Source organism: Epinephelus moara, chromosome 16 (assembly GCF_006386435.1).
Source record: "Epinephelus moara isolate mb chromosome 16, YSFRI_EMoa_1.0, whole genome shotgun sequence".
NCBI classification, from domain to species: Eukaryota; Metazoa; Chordata; class Actinopteri; order Perciformes; family Serranidae; genus Epinephelus; species Epinephelus moara.
In genome coordinates, this window is record NC_065521.1 from 19,107,795 (window position 1) to 19,128,010 (window position 20,216).

The 20,216-nt window shown below is 39.2% G+C and overlaps 1 protein-coding gene across 1 annotated transcript; it reads right to left on the reverse strand.

Annotated features, from left to right (window-relative positions):
• Nucleotides 1-8,034: 8,034 nt before the first annotated feature.
• LOC126402834 (NLR family CARD domain-containing protein 3-like) lies at nt 8,035-19,479 on the reverse strand. The gene is made up of 8 exons (XM_050065145.1): nt 18,929-19,479; nt 18,080-18,706; nt 17,011-17,736; nt 14,678-16,478; nt 13,405-13,581; nt 11,105-11,281; nt 10,552-10,598; nt 8,035-9,700 (listed from the first exon to the last, which is right to left on the reverse strand). The coding sequence occupies exons 2-8, from the start codon at nt 18,534-18,536 to the stop codon at nt 9,156-9,158; spliced, it is 3,930 nt and encodes a 1,309-aa protein (XP_049921102.1). The 5' UTR covers nt 18,537-18,706; nt 18,929-19,479; the 3' UTR covers nt 8,035-9,155.
• Nucleotides 19,480-20,216: the final 737 nt, after the last annotated feature.

The following is a 20,216-nucleotide window of genomic DNA, read 5'->3' on the forward strand; positions in this document are numbered from 1 at the left end:
ATAAATGAGGAAACAGAGACATATTGGATCAGAAGCTTTCGGTACAAAACAATACGATGGATTACAACAGAACAAGGAGAGGAGAGGCAGAAAAGATTTACTTACACTATCAGTTCTTTTCTGATCCTTTAAGTGCTTCTCTGGCTTTAACCCAAGCGTACACACACACACACACACACACACACACACACACGCACACACACACACACACACACACACACACACACTCAGACACACACAGTCCATCGCATTATCTGTCTTTAAGGATTTACTGGTGTTGAGCAGTGTCGTGTGTGTTCCAGAAAGTCTTGGCTAAATGATTTGAGCCAATAGTCATCAGTAGCATTACACCATATTAAATTTGGCTCATTGAAGTGGAACTTCAGTTTGAATATTCAATATTTCGCAATGTTTGTTTGTTTTCTGGGACACCGTGTCAAGTTCTGCCTGTTACATGAATTGTGTTCTTTCAAAATTCACTTCTGTTTTCACTGGAAATTCACAGTTGACATACAGTCAGTTTCCGATGAAAGTTGCTGTTTGTAGGACATTGAAAACGTGGTGACTGTTTCATAGATCTTCTTTGGTGAGTCTTAAACACGATGAGCTAAACCATGACCATCTTAAGAGTCTGTCCTCTGACATGCTCACATTTCTCTTTTACGAGCCATGAATGGATGGCTGCTGGTGGTAAGGCGTGTGATGTTAACCATCACCGTTTGTTTACATGGTGCTTGACAGGTGATCAATTTGGAGACTCACTCATGGTGCAAATATAGAGCATGTCAAGTGTGCATTGAGTCAGCAACAATCAGTGAGGCTGTGGTGTCCAGGGCAAGAGATGGTGACGGAATCTATGTATATGTACAGGTATGCTCTTTGTATCGTTGCGAGGACAATGTTTTTGGGCAGCTGTTTGGTTTGGTTTAAAGTTGGTTTAGCTTTGAGTGTTCGGGTATGTCGTTATGTTCGGAAATTAATCACGTCAATAAGGGTTCTCGCAGTTATAGATATATATGTGTGTGTGTGTGTGTGTGTGTGTGTGTGCGTGTGTGTGTGCACTCCAAAAAATATACAAATGTTTTAATGGCGGGTGTTTCGATGCTCCCCCTCTCTACATCCCTCTCTCTTTATCCCTTCCTATCTCACCCCATCAGCTCTCATCTAATCACTGAAGTACCAAAGGGGGGTGACCTCATCACCCCAACGCCATGGTAACGCCCCGCAGCCGTGCACCCTGGGTCCCAGGGATCCTGGGAAGGTGGAGGAATGTGTAATGTGATTGGTCTGTGAGAGGCAGAGTGGACGCGCAGGGTGGGAGCGGAGCAACCTGAGGATGGATTAAATGACAGCTAATACACACACACACACACACACACACACTCACAACTACAATGTACAAACTGTGCCAACACAACTCACACAGACATGCAGGCAACTCACAATATGTTTCTTCTGTTAGCCAAAGTATTAAATGACATAACACTTTGGAGCCTAGAGCTACACACACTGACACACACACGTTAATACACAAACGTGTGATACCTGCAAAGCAGCAGCTATCAGAGTCTAATTCACTTTGTCTGTCCAGGCTGCAGGGCAGACCTATGAAGTGGTCGATGTGAAGGGTGCTGAAAGCCCTTATTTTCATTCATTCACACAATGTCAGAGTTGAAATATTTCAAATACTTGAGTTGCACTCACTTTACTGCGCTTTACTAAATCACAGCACCATTACAGCTTCCTTTGAAACTGTTAAAGCAGTTCTGATGTCTCTGACAATGTAAATCAAGCGCACCTCACATAGTTGACCCTGCCAGTGAATGGGGTTTATGTTGGGGAAACAAACAGCCTGTTTAAAGAGACAGTAAAGTCACAAATCACTTTTCTGAGTGAATGTTTATGTTAATATTTAGAGAGGCTTTAAAGTTTAAATACTGAGCAGGTAAAGAAGAGAAAGTGAGCTGCAGAGGACAGTAAATCACATTTCTACTGCCGGCTTTGAGGTTCCTTTGTGTGTCTGTCTCTGTGTGTAGTGCTCTTAACATATATCTCTGTGAGGACTGAGTTTTAGGTTTTAAGAGTGAAGATATTTTGGCAAGGTGAGGACATGCTGGACAGTCATTGCTTCCCTAAAGGGTTTCAGGGTTCGTGTTAAATTTTGATTGAGTTTAAAATAATGATTCATGTTCAGGTTAGCATTAAGATCAGTGTTGGTTGTTTAAGATCAAATAAACTTCCTAAAAAAATCCTACTTTATAGAAAACAGTGCATCTTCAGTTGTGATCTCAGTAAGTGTGTTTGAAAGATAAAGGTCCGGTGTGTAGGATTTAGTGGGATGATAAATAATAAGTATATTTTCTTTTGTGTATAATCACCTGAAAATAAGAATCGCTGTGTTTTTGTCACCTTAGAATGAGCTGTTTATATCTTCATCGGGAGCGGTTCCTCATCATGGAGACTGCCATGCTGCACCGCCATGTTTCTGCCGTAGCCCAGAACAGACAAACCAAACACTGGCTCTAGATAGGACCATTTGCATTTTTGCACCACCATAGTTAGCAGCTCCTCTGAGCTAAACAGTGTCAGAAAACAGTGATTTTAACATGGAACTGCTGAATTAACTGCTGCTGATGGAATCCTAACCAGGAGTGCATGTTTGGCACGGGGGAGAAGTTTCAGCTGGTTGCAATCTGCAGTCCTCACCAGTAGACGCCACTAAATACTTCACAATGATCCTTTAAAGCAATGAAGTCATTGTGCATTTGGACTGGCATCCATTTCACAGTCTGCCTGCAGGGGCTCAGGATGTGTTGCTTTTTTAGACATTCCCCTTGTGTTGGATTAAGAGAGCCATTAAGCACTTTGAGGTCAGAAATGCAGACCTATAAAAACCTCTAATCTGGATGTTAAAAAGGAGTGAGAAACCATGAGATGTGTCTATCTGTTGTATTATAGTAACCAAATGTCTTTGGGGTCTTTTTTATAGTCACTTCAGTCAATAATATATGATTAAAGCAGTCCACCCTCACCCGAAAAATGGCCATACAGGCCATTTGTGCAAATAGGTTTTTACTACCAATATGTTTTGTTTATTGTTAGGCAACAACCTCGAATGGCCATGGTAATTATGACAGAAGCAAAGGAGGAAATCAGGTAATTTAGTGCAAAGAGCAACAAAGCCCACAAGGGGAGGTGATCAGGGTGGTGGATGGGTCAAACAAACACAGGCCCTTCACTCAGGAGACCAGTTTTCGTGTGAAACCATATGAAACCAAAAGTCAACATAACAAATGTACCTAATTTAACCCAAACCATTATCTTTTTCTGACGTCAACCTAATGATAGATTTTTGATGCGTAACTGTGACCGTTTCACAACATTAACTACATGTTTAAAACTGCAACCATAAGTGGTGCCATGCCATTGCTCCAATGGCCCAAAATTCCAAAGCCCCATTAGTTAAAAAAAAAGTCCCATTGGACTGAAAGCCCAGTATTCCAAAAACAAACATCCATTCCTAAGTCCCGTTTGTCTGAAAATACTAACTCTTTGCAGTTACTTTCAGTTTCCCAGTGGCATTTGAGCCACCGATCCTAGGTGTTTCTTCCGACCCTTCACAGCATTTTCTAGCAGCATTAGAGCTACTAAACCTGGGTGATTTTCCTCCTAAAATGTCCCTGCTTTTCCAGTGACTTTATAGCCAAACATGAGTGTTTTAAGCCAAAACACAATCTTCTAATCATAATCAAGTGGTTTTTGTACCTAAATCTAACCACACATTCTCCACACCATTGATGACAAATGTAACGAATTTGTTGTTAAGAGAAATGTAGAATGTGAATATTTCTTCTGGCAACTGGGTTGTCTAATTGCAGGGAGAAACAGGACTTCGGAGCAAAGAGTGTTTGTTTTCTGGGTAACTGGCTGTCAAAGAAATGTGCTTTCAGTCCAATGGAACATTTACAGAGTAACGGGGCTTCGGAATTTTAAGCCACTGGAACAATGGGCAGTCCACCCATAAGTATGGCCATATATGTGGCTTTGGGGAATCATTTGCAAATAAACTATTCTGTCATTTAGGTATGAGGATGTGTTGGCTCCATTAGCTGACAGACTGATCTAAATGACTAAAAATAACACCAGCAAAGCATTTAACAAAGTGCATAGGGTGTTGAAACACCTAAACCTTTCCTCATCACTAGAGAAAAAGTTTTTCACTTCTAAACCAGTGACATTATCACACACACAAAGTGCCTTGTCTCCATTCAGCAAACCCACACAAACACCCATTCATTCAACTCGAGGCTTGCACAGGCAGCTCTCTAATCAAAACAAAACTTCAGAGACTCAGGCCGAGCGAGACAGAAAGAGCGTGAGGCTCTCTGAGTGTGTTGTCAATTAGCAGCAGCAGTTCAATGGTACAGAATGAAAGAAGCCGAAACAGGAAAGATCCTGAATGAATCAAACAGGTCAGTTGTTTTTATGAGGTCTCTGATGTGGACCCAGAACTAAATGTTGAAGTGTGAGTTCTTCAGCCTCATCAAAGATCTGGTCAAGAATTAGGTTTGCAGAAACAATGAGGCAGCTTGTGCAAAGAGGCCCTCAGTGTGCTGGTTGCTATATTGTCCGGGACGTTTCCTTTCAGTGCTCAGTTTTCCCCTCCCTTTGCTCCTTCTCTCACTCCAGCTTTCCATTCGGCCCTGTCCTTCACGGGTGTAATTCATTACCGCCTACGGTCAGATGTTGACACACATGCACACAGACTTGCACACACATGCCAGCATGCATACATATTTGGTTAGAGGAATCAAGTATAGTTTCCATTGCTTTTGAAGTTTATGATATGAAAATGTGTGTTGGTCCTGTGCCTATTTTAAGCACACCACCCTGCATGTTTAGGGTAGTATGTGAATTGGCCCCAGGACGAGAACCACAGTTTCTATTTGAGCTGAATTGTTTAAATAATGTTCAGGATATTTGACATTTAGTTTCTCAGTGTTTGGTTTGGAGACTGAACGGTTAGCTGTGGGAAGGCTAAAATTGGTTTCCAAATTATTCGAAGGAAACTGGTGTCAAAATCGTTGGTTATGTTGTGTAATCTGAGCAAAACCCGCAGATGAAAGTAGATTGGAAAAAATAAAATATAGCAGGCTAATCTGAAGATTGAAAAGCTTATGAAATGTTGGAAAACACCGGTAAACCTAAAGAATGAATACATAGCTCCATAAGGGGCTGGTCATTTCTCTTATTTCAGTTCTATTTTCTTCTCTCGACAATCCAAGGGACATTAATGGGAATAATTTTCCCATCAGTCTCAATCACAATGCCTTCAGCTGTGTCTGTCAGTCTAGATGTGTTGTTTCCACATCACATCACGTCCTGGGTCTGGAGAAAGAACACTACAGCTGTGTTCACTCACCCATTTATTTGTCTCCATTGACCAGGTTTGCTCTCTCTACTACGTAACGCAGACAATAAATGCACAGCACTTCTCTATTTGGATCCAGATGGAGAGAAAGGTCAATAAATTGTTCCTGACAGCTGCTTGACTGCTCTGAGAAGACAGGGAGAAAAGGGGAAAGACATACAAAGAGAGAGAGAGAGAGACATGGATGAAGGGACAGAAGACCTGGACAAGTGATGGACTGACATAAGGTGACGAAGACAGACAGGAGGAGAGTGAAGACACAGCGATTGGCAAGCTGTGCAAAGGTGCAAACAAATGCAACACAGTAAATGGATTCCAGGATAAATTGTGCACAAAAGTGTGTATGATTCATAACAAGAATACTTAACAAAAGAAGGATTCATCCTGTCTCAGCTGTCTATGATGACTCTTTTCACTTGGCCTTTATGTGTAGCCTTACTGAACAGCTATAAACAATTTTCCTTTCTGATGTCTTCGGCTGACACGTCGTACGATCTAGTTCTTTTTGAGCACCTCAAAGGTTAGCGTTTTCCAGTCAGTCTTAAAACAACAATCGGGGGTCCATATGTAGATTTAAACTGTTTAAGATTGCTCAGATGATTCCTCCTGCTCATACCGGCCATAAACAGGTGGACGCAGATCCATTCCTGATCTGATTCCAGTGGAAGAGATCGGGGCAAACAGTCCACAGTCCTTGTTCTGTGCAAGAATTGAAAAGTGTATCTGGCTTCACAGGCTGCACTACTCTACTCACTACCTCATTCCTTTTATTCCCTTTGTCTTTTCACTTTGCCCAAAATGTAAATCAGCAGAGGACACCTTGGGCCACCTCTTTTGGTCTTGCCTAAGCTAAACAAGTTCTGGTCAGACATTTTTAAGTGATTTTCAGAAGTATACAACTGTAATATTCCACCAGACCCACGCACTGCCACCCTGGGTGGAACCCGACATATATTAGCCCTGCCCCACTTGCAACAAAAGACAATACAATATGTCATGGTTTTAGCAAGAAGGAATATTTTAACTCTTAAGAAATCTAAGGATGTGCCTTCTTTTAAGAACTAGTTGGCAGAAATCACCAACTTGTAACACATGGAGAGAGTAAGATACAGTGTTTCCCTCAGCATGTATGTATAGATAGAACATTTGTGTTATGTACAGACATGCATTCTGTAGTTGGTGCTGAACTTCTTGCTGGTCATACTACCTATGAGCTTCTTTTTTTGTACTGTTTATTTCTAGGTGACCTGCACTTGTATTCGTGTTGTTTGTATTAAAATCTGAAAATCTACAAATAAAATATTTTTTAAAAGTGTATCAGAAGCTAATATGAGGCTTCAGCAGTCTGACTTAGACAAATCAACTTCTTGTTGTTGTTACTATCCCTCTATTATCTGTTGTTCTAAGAACACAAACTGTGGGAGATACCCACTTGCTTAATAAACTTCAAAATATATATTTGCACTAACGAGAACTGTGGGATCTTTTAATGACCAATGTAAACAAATCAAATGAATTTTGTTTCAGTGTGCATATGGGCATGTTAATATTGTTTTAATACAGGTGAAAAAATGTTTTAAGTCCTTTAAGTTGTTCATGCTGCACACACACATCAGAAGGTCCAGCGTGTAGGATTTAGGGCGGCTATATTGGCAGAAATTATATATAATATAGTGAGTGTGTTTTCTTAAATGTATAGATCACCTGAAAATAAAAAATCTTGTTTTCATGACCTTAGAAGGAGCTATTTATATCTACGTAGGGAGCAGGTCCTCACCTCACCAAAGAAACCAAGTACTGGCTCTAGATAAGGCCATTTGCAGCTTTGCATCAACCACTGTAGTTGCTGGCCATCTGTGACAACAGCGTCCAAAAAAAAATAGATTTTTCTAACGTGAAACTGCTTCACTCAAGTCTTTTTACCAGTTTAAATCACTTGGTCAGTTTGTTTTGGAGAGGAAGAGACCTCTGCGGATTAATCAGCTCCCAGTAAAAACCTCCTGAAAGTCTGGATTTTAATCTATTAACGAAAAAAGGTGAGCACACATTGGCAGATCCTGGGCAAGCAGCCGGTCTGTGACATGCTGAATAAAATAGCACTGGAGAAACACTGATCTGTAAAATAGAAAATGCTTGATTCAGTGTTTTTACTGGTTTTGATCACCCATTTGTTCAGGAGAGGAGGAGATTTCCAGATAATTTGGCTCTCGCTGATGGACGCTGCAGTCCTCAATGCTAGATGCTTCTAAATCCCCCTGAATCTTACACACTGATCCTTAAAATTAAAAAAATAGAAACTGCACAACAAAATGGAACATGGTACAATAGGAGAAAAGAGTGATTGTATAAAGTTGTACAGTTACGTTAGTTTCAATAGAAAAAGTTTAATTTTTTTAAAGGCATAACAACATGAATGAGAGAAACGTTTCCATATCTTTACATCACAATCTCATTAGTCAACATATTTCAGTCTTAAGAATATCATGGATTTGATATATTCTTTATCACTGTACACATAAATATTCAAAAATTAAAAATAAATAAATAAACATTATGTCAGTAGTACAATGGATCTTTACTAATAAACAGCAGGTTAGACATGTCACTTCCATTTTTTCACAGTCTAATAGTCACATTGACACATTCTAACATGAAATACATCAAATCCTAAAAGTTTCATTATAATATCCTTGAAACTCTAGTGGAACAAAAGTACTGCAGCAGACAGGAGTAAGGCTGGTTAAATGCTGTACATTTGCTTCAGTCTGTATATACACTCGTACTTCCACCGAGTTTAAAGGTACACTATGAAGGATTGTCCATTACTGTTTATATACACACCAGCACGGTGAAAGTAAAAGCCAAAAGCCACATTCACTCTCATTTCACCTTGTTATTTTTGCATTTTTTCGGCACTGTGTCTCTGTCTGGCAGCTGGTAGCTACCTTTATTTAAAGCCCTTACCTCACCTGAGTGCTGTGGGGGGTACACAGCCATAATAGTACCAAATATGGAAAATAAAAAGAATATAATATACTACAGGTAGAGGGCAGAATATGTGCAGAAAAACACAGCGCCACACATTTCTAGAAGACTTAAGTAATGACTGAGAGGGTTTTTAAAGAAAGTCCTGCATAGTAAATCTTTAAGGAGCTCCCTCATACTTTTGTCAATTCAAGCAGGGAGGAATGAACAGTACATGTATTAAAAATCTTACAGCAATTTTCATTGTTGTCCTCTGTAGTATCAGAATGATCATTTACACACAATCTACAACGCATTATAAGAAAACATATTTGCAGTGCCAGGCACATTTGGCACCCTAAGCAAGTTTCCTCTTTAGAAATGAACTCAAATAAACAGCAACTGCCTATGTTGCCTACAGAAGGCTCCACTGCTGCATATTTATGAAAAAGATGACAAGGAGGTAAATGTTTTGTATGCAAAGATGATTTGACTACAGATTGAAAAAAACTGGTAAAATGTATTTTAAAGTTTTACAAAAAGCTGTATTTGTTTTCTTCATCACATCATTTAATGAACAACTTCACTTCTTTCATAATGTATGAGTATGAGTACAGTATGAACAGGTAAAGGAAAAACGGCACAAAATAGTTGTATATTATGGTACTGAAATCATGCAGATGAGCTTTTGCTAATGTACTAAAATGTGGAGATGAGCATCAAGGGATCACTACAGTACTTTTCCCCATCTCAGAGGGGTTCAGTCTGTCTCACACAAAGTGGCAGAGCCCTTCTTAAACCAGAAGCCTGGGAAGACTGGCTCTGTGAATTCAGCATGGAAGGTGTGTATGTGGCTCAGCTTTCCTGATGTGACACCATAATAAGTCAGAGTACCACGTTCCCAGTCCAGAAACACTGCTATTTTGTGACAAAGGGGCACTTTGGGCTTTTTCTTAGTATCAGTAGTTTTGGATTCCTTCCCATGTAATGGAATGTATCCAGACTTCGAGCAGAGCAGACTCCATGACACCTCATTGCATCCCAGGCCACCACTGCTGTCACATCCCCTACCCACTGCTTCATACGTCACTGCGATCCCGACTGTCCCTTCCCACTCCACCTCCCAGTAGCAGAGGCCTTTCAGGCCCTCCTCACAAATCACCTGCGACCTCTTAAACCTTTCAGTGTTTTCAGGATGGGACACCTTCTCCTCTACCTTCTCTACAGTTTTTACTTTTTTGTTCCCTTCAAACACAGAAAGCCTTTTGCCTGCTGTGTTTTCATCAAGCTTCTGGTGTGCACCATCTGATAGAGAAACAAAACACACAATTTAGTGGGGTGTGCAGTTACAAGGCAAGGCAACATTTTAAAACAATTCATTTAAGAACTAGAGAATAGAAAATATAAAGTTAAAGTATACTAAGACAGGTATAAAATACAAGAATTTAACTTATAGCGCAATGTAAGGAATGTATAAATATTTGATTTAAGAAAAGGCAGTGGCAAACATAAAAGTCTTCAGCCTTGATTTAAAAGAAAATTTGGCAAAACACTGTTCCAACAAGAAGAACAAAACCAGGTGGCAGCCATCGCAGCCAACTGTGACCCAGTCTGTCAGCTGTGCCATGAGCTGTCCTTAGTGATATTGTCCTTCCCAGCTTCCTTACAATCAAGATGGCAGAGAAAATAACAAAAATGGTGTCTAATTCATCTCATATCATGTCTAACTTTAGGTAATCATAACATATCAGATATGGATCAGATGATCCGGTTCAAAATAAGACCAAATATTTCTATGTCAGTTTTTTAGACATGACGAAGGCCAAATTGTAGCCTGCAATAGACAGTAAGGCTTTATGTATTTAGCAGAGCTGATTCCCAGCAGCGAGGAGTCAGTAGTCGATGATATAAAACAATCAATAAAACTGTTTTTTTCAACAACTTTGAATCACCGCAACCATGACAGATCCTTGAGTATACAGTCATGCATGTGCACACAAAATATTTGATTGGTCCAGTGAGATTTGCTGCAGACGGACACATGCATGCACACACAATAGCAAACACATGATCCCAACTGAAATAATACTGACAATAGTAGAAGAACAAGAAGAAGAAGAAGAAGAAGAAGAAAGTTAAAAATAATAAAGACTTACACTTTTTCATCCCTGGCTTTAACCGATGCGCTCCATCATGCTCCAAACTGAAAAAATGAAGATCACAAAAAGAAATCTTCAACTTCAATAGAATACAAATTAATAACTGCTATTTGGTGGAATAAACCACCTCCAAGCAACATCTGTATTTATTTATTCTTTCAATCACTTTTTGTGAGGGAAATTTGCTAGTGATTTGTAGCTTCTGCCGGGTTTGCATATGTTAGCATTAAGAGGTGGAGTAAAGTGATTTTTCAGCTTGTTGGACGGATTGTTTTTGTAAGAATTTGGTCACATTGTATGGATTGTCACAATGTGGAACTCTGCCTGAACATGTGCTTTCTTTATCCTGATAGTATATCCAAATACATGTCAATGCCAAGTGTAATGGGGACATTTTCTCTTCATAAGAAGGTAATTGAGTGTTTTGGTGACTAGCCTGCTACCTAATAAGATGAAAGACTTGGATTAGATTTTGCCTTTGTGTAGATGTAGTCAACTATTTCACTATAAGTGTACATATATAAATACACACCCTGACATCTTAACGTACCAGAGAGTCTCCAGGCTTGTATTTGGATCCGCAGCTATATCAGATAGCATCTTCTTCCCATCAGCTCCTGGGTGATTGTAACTGAGATCCAACTGTTTCAGTGTGGAGGCATTTTTGGACCTGAGAGCTGAGGCCAGGGATGAGCATCCTTTCTCTGTCACCTGACAACCTGACAACCTGCAGATCACACACAGACACACTTCTTACTTCAAGAAATGATTTTGCAAGTTTCACTTTATAGTTATCATGTTTTTAATGGTTATAATATTTGAGGAAAATGTTTCTACAAATTCAAAATACAGTAAAAGTAAAGTACAAAAGTACTGATGTTGGAAAATAAAGAACATACCAAGTTCATGGCAGTGTAAAGGACAGAAAGTCCATTAGTATCTATATCAGGACACCTCAGATTTATAGCACATATATGGCCATCTATCACAGAAAATCATGTTTAATCATCATTTGCTAAAGTTTCTTTGTTGTCATTTAATTTCATAATAATGTGTTTCCTCAGCGAGAGTTACGTGGTAACATAGCTTCAGGAAGCGTTGCTATGGTTCCTTGTAGTTTAACTGTTTTAGAAGGGTCATTTAATCTTTTTTAAAGTGTTCTGTTAAAGGTATAATATGTAGTTTTTCCACATAAAAATGTCTAAAAACGACTAAACCAATATTATATATTTTGTTTAGTTGTGTACTTTGATTATCAGAAATGTTTCCAACAATTTTTCAAACCCAGATAAATATGAAATATTAATAAACGTTACGGACCGTGTCATTAGGTCACATGTCAATGGCGACGTAACTCCAGTTACCATAGCCATTAATTGAAGGAGAAGAAGAAGCAGCAGACCGGATGAGACGTCAGAGAATGAACATTACAGTTGCTAGGCTAAGCTAACTCGTCATGGATCATGATTATGCATTGACGGTTGCTGCACCTTCTGACACCGAAGCTGTCCCGGTAAACAAGCCGGTAAAACGGAAACGTACGGGTCAACCAAGCGATCCCAGAAGAATTTGGGATAAGAAGAGAGCTAAATCAAGGATAAATATTGGTGTGGCCTTTCCGAGATGGAGAGAGCTTCGTAAAAATCTAGGACTACAATTCGACGCCGACCTCGCATGTGTTCTACTAGTCAGGTAAGCAAACATCTGGCTGATGTTATCGAAATATTAATCATTTCCACCAGTGTATTGCAAGCACTGCTGCCCGCCGGGGCACCAGCGCTCCGGCCAGCGGTTATATGACTACAACTCCCATGATCCCACGCTACTTTGTGACGTCATCCAACTCCGTCTTCTGTTATTGTTTTGGTTTGAGACCCCTAGCGGCAGAAAATTACATATTGCACGTTTAAATTGAGTGCTTGGTGCTTCAGTGCTTGGTTTTTGCTCGACTGTTTTCAGTATGACAGCCAGGTCACAAGATTGTCATTTTACAGCTAAACAGTACACTAAAATATGTTGAAACATGTTGATAAAAACATTTGAGGAAATAAAAGGCAATGCAGTAACAGAATCTTGATTCATATTTGATCAGCACTGTCTAGTTTGAGAGTTTGACGGCAGTTCATGAGCAGTGACTGACATGATTGACAGCTGCATTGGTGACTCTTCAGCTCTGATCTGGTTTTTTGTTCAGCTGTGGTGGATTTCAACAAATGCCATACGAAGCACTATGAGGAGGCATGATTTTTTTCACAGATTATCTGTCTCATGTACATACTGTTTGGATACAATGGCTATTTTGACAAATCCAACAAAAAGTTCTTAATGTAAAAGTTACAAACTTTAGCTTTAATGGGCACATTTACAAGGACATAGATATTGTGGATATAAGCTTTATCTTGGCTATGGTCTTAGTAAGGACATATGATTTCTATAATATTTTTGCTGTCCAGGCATTTTAAAAATCAATCTAGATACAATCTGTATCTGCCAAAAAACTGATTTGGGGTTAGGGTTAGGGTTAGGGTTAAGGACAGAGAGAGCTCAACTGTGTACACATCTTTAAACAGCTAGAATTGATTTTAAATAAGAAATAATTATTTATCAAGACTGTAACACTGTTTACCTTTGTCAAAATTTCAAATTCAGCTTGTAATTTGTCCTTACTTCCTTACTTTCTTACTTTGGAGTCATTATTCTACACCAAAACTTTTGCCGCACTACACAATGGACTTTTTTGACTTTAGAATAACTTTACTTAGAAATACACTTAACAATCTCCCATTCTTGTTAATGACTGTTAGTTGGTTGGTCATTATAAAATGCACATTAAATGTATTGTAAACTTACTTGAGAATCTCCAGTTTACAGTGTATACTCTGGAGGCCATCAGCAAGCATCTGCACACCTGAATCCAGCAGGTCGTTGTGACTCAGGTTCAGCTCTGTGAGATTACAGGATGCGGAGCTGAGGACTGAGGATGACAGACCGCTACAGGATTTCTCAGAGAGCTCACACCAACTCAGCCTGTAAAAACATTTGTAGGCATCTTTAATAAAGCTCCACTGAAGTCTCACCAAATAAAAAAAGTAGTCTTTTGGCAAATATTTAGACATCATGGAAACTATGTTGTTCTCATGATAAGACAAACTAAATCACTAATACTAGTATTATCACAGCACTAATTACTAAGACACCAACAGTATCATGTCATCCCACTGCAAAAAAGTGGATCCACTGATAGCATCAATTATTCCCCAATTTCTGAAATCTCCCTCTTTAAAAGATCCTGGAAACTCTGCTTGACAGGCAACCATGTGCCGATCCAGAATATAACAGAGAGAGTTTTTGACCTTCAGGGATAAATAAGGGGATACCTCAAGGATCTGTGTTGGGTCCTTACTTATTAACAGTCTACATAAACAATATCACTCCAACACAGACTTATAATACCCATTTTTATGCAGATAATAGTCTTGTATACATTTGGCTTTTCCTCAGCTCAAGTTACATCATGATTATGTTCTACATTAAACATTTGTCAAACATCTGTTTAATCTCAAACGTTTACTGAATGTCGGTAAGGCAAAATCTGTTTTATTATAACAATGTCATTCATCTCCATGCCACCCATATATTTATGGTAACAAAATTAAAATTGTTCAATCATTTAAATACCTGGGATTTTGGCAACAAACCAATCTCACTTTTAAACAGGACATCAAGCAATTGGCATAAAAACTAAAGATAAAAATGGGTTTGGAAAATGATTGTAAACAGATTCTGTAACAACTAGATTATTTAACAACTGAGCTTCCACTGGAAGGCTCACCCAACTTATGACAAGTTTCACCATGTGTATGGATAAAACATGGGCCCCACTTGTAGTCCCGTTAACCACATGACCAGACACACAAGGGGCCTAAATTAAGCAGATTTTTAGAGTTTGCAATTACTAAAACAGGACTTATTACAGCCCATTGTTAGCCTACTTGAGGCCCTTGTGGAAACGGTAACCAAGGTTTAGTTTGGAAATAAATAGATAAACTTTGTATGTAGTGCACTGCAAGATAACAATCACATTTGCAAGAGCATTTATAAGAGAGCATTTAAAAGTACTTACAAAGCAGTTTTGGAGACTTTAACCACCGGCAACATTCCTAGAAGAACTTTCTCTGATTTCAGGTACTTTTTCAGATCAAACACATCAAGCTTCTCATCTGATGTCAGCAGCACAAAAGTCAGAGCTGACCACTGGGAGGGTGAGAAATTTTCAAATGTCATGTTTTCTGAGCGCAGGTACATTTTCACTTCCTCAACAAGAGAGTGGTCATTCAGCTCGTTCAGACAGTGGAAAAGATTGCAATTCTTATCAGCATCACTGTTCTCTTCTCTGATCTTTCCTTTGATGTACTGAATGGTGACATCGTTGGTTTCTTTGTTGTTTTCTGTTTTCTTCAGCAACTCTTGCAGTAGATTCTGATTTGTCTCCAGGGAGAGGCCTAGCAGGAAGCGGAGAAACAGATCCCAGACTCCATTTTGGCTATCCAAAGCCTTATCCACCGCTGTCTTGTAGAAGTCTGCAGCAGGCAAGCCTTCAACTGTTGAAGCAGGCACGGTCAGCAGATTTTCACCTGTGTTGTTGAATGTGTGACAGACATAAAAAGCTGCCAGGAACTCATGGATGCTCAGATGGACAAAGCAGAACAATTTCTGTTGGTACGGCCCAGGGCCCTCTCGTGTGATCTGAGTGAATAATCCAGAGAAGACTGCAGCTTTTGTGATGTCAACACTGCACTCAGTCAAGTTTTCCTCAGTGAAGACAAAGTTTCCTTCCTGTAGCCCTTCAAATGCCAGTTTCCCCAGAGACATGATTGTTTCCTTGTTCCTGGTATTCCAGCATGAACCTCTCTCAGAGCCGTCGCCTGTTTCATCCTCACCATACTTCACATTAGCCTGTCTGCATTGCAAGACAAGAAAGTAAATGTACATGTCAGTGAGAGTCTTGGGCATTCTTTCTTCTTGGTTTCTGTTCACAAAGTCCTCCAGAACGTTTGCTGTGATCCAGCAGAAGACAGGGATGTGACACATGATGTAAAGGCTCCTTGATTTCCTGACATGGGACAAGATTTTCTCAGCCAAATCTTTATCACTGAATCTCTTCCTGAAGTACTCCTCCTTCTGCTCATCATTAAATCCTCGCACCTCTGTCACCCGGTCAACTTTATCAGCAGGAATATTGTTGGATGCTGCAGGTCGAGAGGTGATCCAGATTTGAGCTTCCGAAAGCAGATTTCCTTGAATGAGGTTTATCAGCAGTACATTCACTGAGGTTGGCTTTCTCACGTCTGTCCAATTATTACTTTCATTGAAGTCAAGCGTGAGGCGACATTCATCGAGACCATCAAGGAAAATCAGAATTCTGTACTTGTTATAGTCCGTTATTTCAGATGTCATCATAGCTGGACAAAACTGGTGAATGAGATCCTCCAAGCTGTGCTCTTGCTCTTTTCTCAAATTCAGCTCACGGAAAGAAAGTGGAAACATATAAAATACATCCCCGTGGTCCTCATCCTCAGCCCAGTCCAGCATGTACTTCTTTGTAGCAAATGTTTTTCCAATGCCTGCCACTCCCAACGTTAGCACTGTTCTAATTTTTGGTTTATTTTCCCCGGACTGTTTGAAGATGTTATTATATTTTATTGATGTTTCTTGTCTTTCTGGTTTGAACTTTGCACCTTGAACTTGTCTGATCTCATGCTGAACATTGACCTCTCCTCTCTCTCCCTCTATGATGTAGAGGTCTGTGTAGATTTCGTTTAGAAGAGCAGAGGTTTTCTGCATATCCATCCCCTCAGGAACATGGGTAAATTGCTCCTTCAGCTGAGATTTGAGCATATGTTGACTTGCAACATCAGGCTTACCTGTAGGAAAATATGATTTTTAAGTTATGTTGGACAGAAATTAGACAATAGTTCAGATGAATTGCTTGAGGTGCAATCATAGTGCAGTTTATCAAATGGAAACCATAACATCAAGAATTAAGTTGTTGTTTTGTATTTGCTTTGATTAGGTACACACTGGCCAACTAAAAGTGTAAGCGTAAATATTTAATGGACTTTTGTCAATCACCTTCCAAACATTTCTTTACTGTACTCTTCTTTATGGCAGCCTACAGTGCCAGAATTAGCTACATACCCAAAGAAAAAATTACAGTGTGTGAATGTGAAAATTTCTTCAGCTACACCACTGTGAGTTTGACAGTGAGGTTGGCAAAATACGTATAATCGTTAAGGATCAGGGTCTCAGTTTTCATTCCATGGTAGTTTTGAGCCTTTTTGCTGCTACATGGCCACTGTTTTATTTTGACTAAGACATTTCAGATGTGTTGGGTTTGATTGCACCCCTATTTCTTCAGTTTCCATTAACAGCCTTCATCCCCACCCATGAGCTTACATCGTATTTCTGTCATCCTGTCGACAGGTGCATCAGGCAGCTTCTTTCGGGAGGTCATCCAGAGCCGGGCAGAAGGAAGCAGGTCTCCTCTGATGAGGTTTGTCAGTAGCACATTCACTGAAGCTGGCTCTCTGACATCAGTCAAGGTTTTCTTGTTGTCAAAGTTGAGAGGAGGCTGATACGCATCCAATCCATCCAAAACAAATAAAACTTTGAGATGTTCAAAGTTAGAGATCACAAATTCTTTGGTTTCCTCGAAGAAATGATTAAGAAGTCCCATCAAACTGACTTTTTCTTCTTTTGTCAAATTAAGCTTAGAGATGTGAAGTGGAAATATAACTGCCTCTTCTTTTCCATATATCCTTGCCTTTGCTGCATCTATCAACCAAGTTAAAATTGACTTATTGTAATTTTTGGCCCACTCTTTTATGAATTTCTGCACATGGAAAGATTTCCCAATCCCAGCTTCTCCAGTGGTCAGCACAGTTCTGATCTTTTGTCCTTTTTCGTCTTTGAAGATATCAGATACTGAGTTCACTTGGATCACTGACTTTGCCACAGGACATCCATTTTTCTCTTCCTCATTGACCTCACCACTTCTGTCTTCTCTAATGATGTGTTCTGTGTCTTTCTGGTTAGGATGATTTAAGTCTTCATCTTGAGTGATTTCTTTAAGAAACCTTTTTCTCAATGCTGACACCAGCTTCTGCCGTCGCTTTGAGGTCTCTGAAACAACAATAAAGTCACTGATGATGGACAGAAGCAGCATGAATCAGTTATCTTTCAGTATCATAATAGTGATTGTTTTGAACATAGACCGCTATAAATCATTTATATTACAATACAGTTGTAACAGAGAGTCACACATTTTAAGGTAAGCTATCTTTAAAAATAATCAGTTTTGTTGTGACAAATTGGTTCTCAATGAGAGGAAGTCAATAAAGTTTATAAAATATTTTCTTGTTTGCAGCTTTGCTGTATTATCTGACCAAATTTCCCAGTATAAGAAAAACAATAAGACATGAAGCAGATTAATACAGAGTATGAGCTATGAAAATCTGTTTCCTACCTCGACACTCTGTCACTTTGTCAATATATTCAGGAGGAATCTTATCAACTCCTGAGGGTTGAGAGATGATCCAGAGATGAGCAGAGGGAAGCAGTTTCCTCTTGATGAGGTTTGTTAGCAACACATCCATCGTGGCTGGCTTTTCCATATCGGTCGTCTCCTCGTTGTTTGCAAAATCCAGAGGAAGTTCACATTTTTCCAAGCCATCAAGGACAAAAGCTACTTTACATTCGTCGTACTTGTAAACTCCTTGTTTATCACTGATGGAATGACGAAGCAGATCTTTCATGGTTTGAACTTTGTCTCTTTTTGAATTCAGCTCACTGAAGTTCAATGACACTATCAAATCTATCTCTTTGTTGGAGTTTCCTTTTGCCCAGTCCACCATAAACAAACTTGTTTGAAATGTTTTACCAATGCCAGCCACTCCTTTCATTAGAACTGTTCGTACTTTCATTTTCTTCACACCAGAAAATAATTCCTTAAAGGTTTGTGCTTTAGCTTCCTCGCTTCTGTCAGCTTGTATCTTGTAGATTTCTGTGTCGGTGTCCAGTTTAAGTTTCTCTTCATGCTGAGTGAGGATTCTCTTCTTCAGGTCTGTTGTGAGTTTGTCTTTGACGTCTTTGTCTAAAGAAATGATAAAGCACACACACATATGTGTACATATATATATATATAGAGAGAGAGAGAGAGAGAGAGAGAGAGAGAGAGAGAGAGAGAGAGAGAGAGAGAGAGAGAGAGAGAGAGAGAGAGAGATAGGTGTGTGTGTGTGTGTGTGTGTGTGTGTGTTCCTTGTTCAAGTACCTGTGTGTGTGTGTGTGTGTGTGTGTGTGTTCCTTGTTCAAGTACCTTTGCTGTGTTTGGGCACAGTTTTCTTGGAGGCACTGCTTGGATAGAAAAAAGACACATTTACTGTGACAAATAATAATGTTTTGTATACTATACACTACTATATACACTTGTGTTTGAGATGAAATGCATCTCTTGGGCTTCACCTTTACACTACATAATTTTGGCATATCAATGCTTTGTCTTTTTATCTGTTATAGGTGTAACAATATTTATGCACATGTTTTCCTACCTTGACTCGGGCGTGAAGTTGAGAGGATCATCAAGTAAACCCAAAAGCTAGAAAACTTTTTTGGCGTGTGCACCAGGTGAGCTACTCCATTGGAATGAATAGGCACCATTGTGGCACCCAGTATCTAAATTAGATTTTATTAAAATGTATGGCTGCGGCCTGCAGTAAGGCAAAGCTGAACAATCCAGCCCCGCCCACATCCAGTGGGTAACTAATACTGCATTTATAATAAATGGGAATTTCGAAAGCTTGTCAATGTCTTTGTATTTAACTCGTGCATTCGTGACAATCCCAAAGTGTAAGATTTCATTATGTTCTTTATAACTTACACAAATGATATATACATTTCTCAACTGTCAGAAAATATACATACCATTTTTACTGCTTTGTCAATCTTTCCAATATAGTATCTCTGGTTGTTTAATATGAGTTTTGCATCAGCGTGATGAAGTAATTTAATCTATAAAGTATTTCATTTTTTGGAGTAGCCAAAAACAGACATGCACATCTGGTTGCTCTGGGTTTTCTTTTTTTTCATAAAATGTATTATATCACAAATGTAAAAGTATATTGATAAAGTCCTTAAAATGTTCAGGACAGTTGCTGCGCAGCACTTGCAGGACACACAATGTAAACAAAAGACCCACTGAATGCTAAATAAGTTGTTTACCTCTGGGAACCATTTGTCTGAGGAGGCAAAAATAGAATAGCAGTAGAAGAATCTGGTTTGATTTACCTTCAAAATGCAATTCCATATTTCAGTTTTGGTGTGACAGGGTCACAAATATGTTAATGCATGTTGCATGTTTTATTTGAATTTCAATTTCTTATGTGAATGAATTGTGAATGAATTATTTTGTTATTGTTTAATCCTTTGATTTGCTTTTAATGTATTTATTGAGGTGTCTGTTTTAAATATTGGACTCTGCAGGGATAAACTGAACTGTGCAATGTATTATTGATGAACTTTTGAAGACCTGTGTAAGTTGTGGGTTAGTTATAATCAAGTAGGCTACTGTATACACCACTATTTTAAAATGATCATCTTTGATAACT